The sequence below is a fragment of the Schistosoma mansoni genome (genome assembly GCF_000237925.1).
Source record: "Schistosoma mansoni, WGS project CABG00000000 data, chromosome 2 unplaced supercontig 0193, strain Puerto Rico, whole genome shotgun sequence".
Lineage (NCBI taxonomy): Eukaryota > Metazoa > Platyhelminthes > Trematoda > Strigeidida > Schistosomatidae > Schistosoma > Schistosoma mansoni.
In genome coordinates this window covers 482818-489493 of record NW_017386002.1, presented here as the reverse complement: position 1 = coordinate 489493, position 6676 = coordinate 482818, and the positions used below count along the sequence as shown (strand labels likewise).

Below are 6676 nucleotides of genomic sequence, written 5' to 3'. Positions count from 1 at the left end.
TTGTTCATGTTTTATTTTTCTTACCCTGAAATTTTACAATATTCTCTTTCATATCCTCTGATTTGCTACTAGCCCTTACCATCTCTTAACCACATATAATCTTACTTGTCTCTTCTAACCTTTACCGTTAGTTATCTTCATAGTAGTACGATATATTAAATGGATATCTAACCCATAATACAAATGCTTTTACCATCTGATTTGCTTGAAACATGGAACTTGCAGAGACAGTGTATTCCAAATAAGGTCCTTGATTAAAGCAATATTCATACCGACCACAAACGTAAGAGAGCCTAACATCATAAAATGACGGAGGGGGGTGGCGTTACTGACCAGCAAACACGATGGTGGGGAGATAACTTTAATCCACCCGTGTCTGTGGGGCAGAACATATTAATTACGACTCCTTATGTCTAGTGGGATGTCACGAACCAACGGTATTAATGCAAAATTATTCATGCGAAATAGCACTTTGAATCATGTTAAAAAAAAGCTGAATTGGTTCCACTTCCTACCAAGTAATCCTAATACAAGCAAACTAGACAATTGGCTAAAAGCGAAGCCCACTCTACACCCTATAAAATCTGTAAACAAAAAAAGAGAGTTCAAACAGCTTCTAAAGTAAAGAGAGACAGTCATTTGTATCGGAATACTGTCTTCAGCACTTTATTTTACAATTACACAATTCCATACTTCCTTCTGAACTACCTTCATTTATACAGTTCCTTATCCACTCATACCTTGCCCACACTTATTTTTCTTTAACACATTAGTATGTTCTTACCTAATGAGTACTTCAGTAACAGACAAATAGACTAAATGGTTATACCTTAACTATTCCTTCATGAATATTGTGTGATCTGCTTTTCGTCCTTCCTTTATCTTACACCTTTTTCAGCCTCCTGCAGATACTCCACCGAAAACAGATATGGCACGGGTGACTTCATCCTACACCGTTATTAAAGCTTCTGATATCCTGGAGGGATATAAGTTCGAAACTTCTAAAAGCCCCCAACTTCGCATGTACCTATTCTCGACCATCAGTTGTATGTTGCAACGCTACCTCCATAAAGTGCGCCAAGTGTGATATCGACATGTTCCTTACGAAATCCATTTAAATTCATATCTTATGAAATATCAACCCATCTGAGTAATTTTCAACAGTGAAAATTGTAACTTCTTTAACAATTTGATCTTGCCTGTAAACCGGCATGTCTCATGTAACAATCTGTTATTTGAGAATAAATTATTATTATTATTATTATTATATTAAAGAAATTAGAAACATGCGTCTGAATGTTGAATGTAATAGAACAACCTCAATATCACAGATTGATTGACTTGTTCCCATCCATAAAGAGCCTGATACAAACAAAATGTTATAACAAAACGTTATAACCATCACGTTCCTAACTGTGGTCCCATAAGTTTTTTCGACCCCTAGATCCTTCTTTTCCAAGGTTTTATAATTGTTATATTCCTGATCAACGTACATGTTTACCTAGCTTAGAGGTGCATTGTGTTATATCATCACTATGTTATTTGAATCTAACAATTATTCGACTGACTCCTAATATTTTTCACTGAGCTCATCGTAATCGTCATCGCTATACATATTTGGGTCTATGAATTCGGCTATCACACTAGTTGTCTAAAACGACGTTTAACATGTCCGAGATAATAAAAATGTCACGTTAAGATGTCGTCGTACTTACCTCATATGGTAACGAAACCATCGATTGGTTGTTAGTCAAGCAAGTATTGAAAACAAAAACTCTGAGACCTACCAAGAAAATGAGCACTATGTGAACAAATGCTTCTGGATCTCAATTTGCAATATAACCAGGCAGCTCGGATTCATTATTGCTACAAACCTCTGATATTTTCAAATCACCTAAAACAATATTACCCACTTCTCACCAGGTAATCTTGAATAAACACTATCGACAGTTATTCTCAGCGCGTCTTTGCGACTTGACAATCACTGAGTATGACTAATACGGGACGAAGCTGTCGACATAAATATCCTCCAAAAAATTGGCCCATAACTGTCATTAATATAATTGCCCCCTCGTGATCATCTTTATCTAATACATATGATTTCAAATTCATTTTATATTGCTTGTTTGAATCCTCCCATTGATGTTTATCACGGAAATTGATCACTCTATTATTGGCATATGTGCATATGTGCATTATGTGAGGATCACCTCGACATTGTCATAAGCTACAAGTATTTTAAGCAAACAAGGATGGTGGCTAGCAGTGGGATCCAGGACTCAGTAGCTAAGTGGATAACGCGATGACGTTTGGATAGAATGGTATTGGGTTCGAGCCCCGGAGTAAACCTCAACTCTGGGACGAAGGTATACTCAGCTGAAGAGTCACAGTAGGACGAAGCGGGCGTCCTGAATTTCGGTGCTTGCCATCATCTATTTTTGCTGTCAGTTGATTAATAAATAATTTGGAATTTTGTTAGCTCAGTTGGATGCCTAGTAACACCATCACCTGTGAAAATCATCAGTGTAAGCAGCAGAGAAAACCTACTATAGACTGAAATGGTCATAGTCAAATTTGTTCTAATAATGACAAAAGTTCATGTCATTACCATAGGTATGGTTTGGGAGTTGTCCTGCTGCTGATTGTAATCTATGCTTCTCCCGATAATCTTATAGGCAGTACTCATTGTTTATCACATTGTAAGGCCTAATTAGGCTTAAAACTCTTGCGTCATGTCACCCATATTTGTGGACGTAAGCTACAACAACTCATAACAACATCATAAACACAAGATAGTTCTTAGAAGCTTGGCACTCATGTCAATCATCAATCAACAAAGACATTGAAATCGATTCAGTTTATCAGTTAATCATGAAAATTATGAATAATTATAGGACTGAGAATTAATTCAATGGGAAATACGATCCAAATATCAAATTAAACAATGACAGGTTAAAGATCAACAATACCTAATCAAGATAGAGGTCAGTAGGGCAATCTGTGAGTCATATGTGGAAAAATTCGAACACTTCACTTGTACTTGAAGTCTGTTCTGATGACGTTGTTCAGAAGAACGATGAAATCTCCAGGGCCAAACCATCAGCTCCCAGACTATAACTAAACTTAAACGAACAACTATCATTTATAATTCTGACCTGCGAATTACTTTCATCCTTGTATTTCTCTCCAACACTCGGATTACTAGGTATCGTCATTGGACGTCCCTGGCCGAAAATGTTAGTTAAGTCCTTATCTTTGCTCCCTTGTGAGCATATAGACTCACTCATTGTCGTTCAGCTAATACAAATAACATGTTTAAGACACATTTTGCTATCTCAAGAAATTACTCTATCAGGTTCCCCAAATAAATAATTTCACTTTATGGTTCAAGCACCCTGTGCCGACTAATAGTAATGAAAATAATGGGGTTATGGATAGGGAAAAGTTTGACAATACGTGTGTCTTTTCTGCTTCTACCAAAATGTTCCCAGGAAAACTAAGAAATTTAAGGATGGTTAGGTAGAAGATTTATTTTAATCACATATAAACCTATCGAATCTGGGTAGTGATCACAGTAGAAGCATTCTATGAGTAGTGAAACATGGTCTATCAAAGTTGCCGGAGCGAGACTCTTTAGATAGTGGCTGTTGCAATAGACTGAACATGACCACCATCAAGTTCATTGTTTCAAAAGCCATTTAATTATGAGAAATAATTACCAAAATATACCTTAGTGAACATACTGGACTAGATATAACTTATCTCTCACGTCTATTCGGAGACTTTCTTGTACTTCGCAGACAACCAGATGTTTACAACTTCTAAGTAACATTTTTACTACTTGTTTTTGATAAAATCAACATCTTTTCGTGTAAGTCCATTCTCACTAATATTGTTTTCTCTGTTATGCCTGTCTCTTGGTTCGCTAAGGCACTTAATGCCCATGATGAGTGTGGAACTCAATTGGCTACTGCTAGATATATCCGAATCTAGTTTCTTACCGAAGCAATGACTTTTATTGGGATGCATCATCGAATTCTTTGTCAGGAACCATTTATTACACTTTCTGTTGGTAAATTACAAACAGTGTTGATATTTCCCACTATTAAAAGTCTGAGACTGAATCTAGCTGCCTCATCTATTCTTCTCGACTCGGAAGAAAAAACACTGAACCAGAGACCCGTAACAAGAATTCTGGTCACCCAATAAACTTTTTTGTTACTCGCTAGTTTTGGTGAGTTGGCTGTTTCAACATCTACCTTTGCCTCGTTCTGCCAGGAGATATTCATGGAGCAGAGTAAAATGAGACGAATGGTTGGTAATTAAATAATAACACAGCCATTTGTAAGATCCTCAAAGTTTAAATGCAATATATTCATGGTAGGATACAGAACATTGCTACCGCTCATAGTTGGGTAAAAACAACAGGTTTTACATTTTTGCAAGCCAAGTCGTCCTTATAAGGATGAAAAAGAGTCAACGTAGCCGCTTTTTAATTTTCTCAACCTTTGGCGTTTACCAAGGTCAGTGTCCGAAAGTATTTCGAATTTATGTATGACCTTGATGGTCCTTGGTTTTCATGAGTTCCGTGGAAGAACAGTTTGTATTTACCTTCAGTTGATATCATGCTTTTTTCTGTAGGAAATTTCCAGACCGTGGTTTTGAATCGCCAGAATACGTTGAGGGCGATGAATATTCCGACTTCGTCCAGACTTATGAGTCAGTACTGCAGAGAAGAGTTTCTCGTTGGGAAAAGTACTTCTCCACCCTTCCACCTAAAAAAAGTGCGAGATGTATGTCGTTAGTTATTCTATTTTATGGTTTTAGTTAAAAGGTTCTGTCGGAAGGGAATACCGGATCATATTCGCCCAACAGTGTGGATGCATCTTTCTGGTGCTTATGAACGAATGGAAGCTAATCCAGACGCCTATCAAATAGCTGTTTCCAAAGTACCCCCAACAAATATTTGGAATGTGATCTTGGCTGGTATGTCTCTGTTTATATTTCAAACTGATGTAGAAATTGTTTATGCTAGAGCTTTGATACCTAATCTCTGCATTCACTCAGTAATGTAGTCGTATATCAACCACAAAGTTACAATCCAGATTTATAGAAGTGCTTTTTTCGGTTTTGCGCTGTACAAACTGAACTTGATGGATGTGTTAATGGCGGCGAATATGCTGGGGTAAAAATGAACGAAATCATCTAATATACACAGTTTCCCACCCGTCGGTTGTAAAGTTCGAGCACTTTTGAGGTCATTCGCTTGTAACCTAACTTTATGAATTTTAATAACAAGTCTTATGAGATCCACATCGCTTCAGCTTATAATAATATAAATTGTTGACCGGGTCATGTCCCTAGATCACTCAATCTAAATAATACACAATCCCATGCGAATCTATTACAATGATCATATTTATCCGGACCATTATTTTTCGTCGAATTGGCTAGCAAATTGAAAATTGTGTTTCAAAAATCTAAGTGGTTGTGTAACAATACAGCAAAAAGCGAATCCTAGGGGATTCATCTGATGTTTGATTTTTGCGTGTTTAAATGGTAATCTGAACTTTTCAGAGCTTATAATTAAGTAGTAGTATTCGCTCATAAAAGTAGCGTTTTCGTGTGATTGTTTTGAGATAACGTAGTATGGTTAGCCACTGTCTTTTAATTCTTTTTGTTTGAAGGGATTGTTATTCTCTTGCTGTCCGTTGCGACTAGCCCTTGTTTAAATTTACAACTTCTACTCATATAACTGTCCTCATTAACTTAGACAGTTTGATTCAGGCGAACTGGAACATCCAATTATTGGGTTGTATATTTAAGACGCTTTGTGTAGTTTGGACTACAAAGCTTAGTGGTATCTGTAAAAATGTAGTATAGAAATCTGTCGGTCCGAGTTGTAACAGGTACATTTATTTATTTATTTAAACACATATATATTGGTACAAAAGGGCACCAGGTACATATGCGCCACACAAAATAATGAAAGTAGGTAGATAAAGGATGAAAAGATAAGGCGGGCTGAAATGTACAACCAGAAGATTCTTTCAGTTAGGAAAGTTAGAACCATTCTTTATGTAGAAAGTAAAAGAAGGTTGCAGCAGGATCGCCACTGGCTTCTATTCTGAGCCATATCCGATAACGTCTCTAGCCACTGTGTTGCACTATCTCTCGGACCCCAACCAGGGAGTCGTGAAGGACCAACAGAAGCTAGCCCTTTGCAGCTCTCTTTCATGCCACGACACCATGTCATACACTGACCTCCTCTCCGCTTTCTCCAACCAGTCCCAGGGTCGGCAAATAATGCACGACGTGGAAGTCTCTGGGACGACATTCGTAAAACATGTCCGAGCCACCGAAGTCGGTGTTTCAAGATGGTGACACCAATTGAATTATCGTCTCTGCGCCCGAACACACGATGCCGAACCTCTGCATTACTAACATGGTGTTGCCACTGGATGTCAGCAATCCTTCGGAGACAACGATGATCGAACACAGAGAGACGTCTAACATCCTCAACTCGGAGAGGCCAGGTTTCACAAGCATAGAGCAAAACTGCTCTCACCGACGCGTTGTAGATCCGACCTTTTACAGCCAGACTAACATCACGAAGGCGCCAAAGATGGCCCAGATTGGCATAAGCCGCTCTGGCTTTCCTTATACGTGCATCAAG

The 6676-nt window shown here is 37.9% G+C and overlaps 1 protein-coding gene across 1 annotated transcript in view; it reads left to right on the top strand.

Annotated features, from left to right (window-relative positions):
• Window positions 1-4579: 4579 nt before the first annotated feature.
• Window positions 4580-6676, top strand: part of Smp_001420 (gh regulated tbc protein-1, putative) — a gene marked incomplete at both ends in the record, with an annotated part of 13488 nt that continues 11391 nt past the window's right edge. Inside the window, 3 exons of the mRNA XM_018791524.1 lie at window positions 4580-4599; window positions 4642-4793; window positions 4828-4986. Coding sequence (XP_018645331.1) covers window positions 4580-4599; window positions 4642-4793; window positions 4828-4986 — 331 coding nt within the window. The remainder of the gene's footprint in view (window positions 4600-4641; window positions 4794-4827; window positions 4987-6676) is intronic.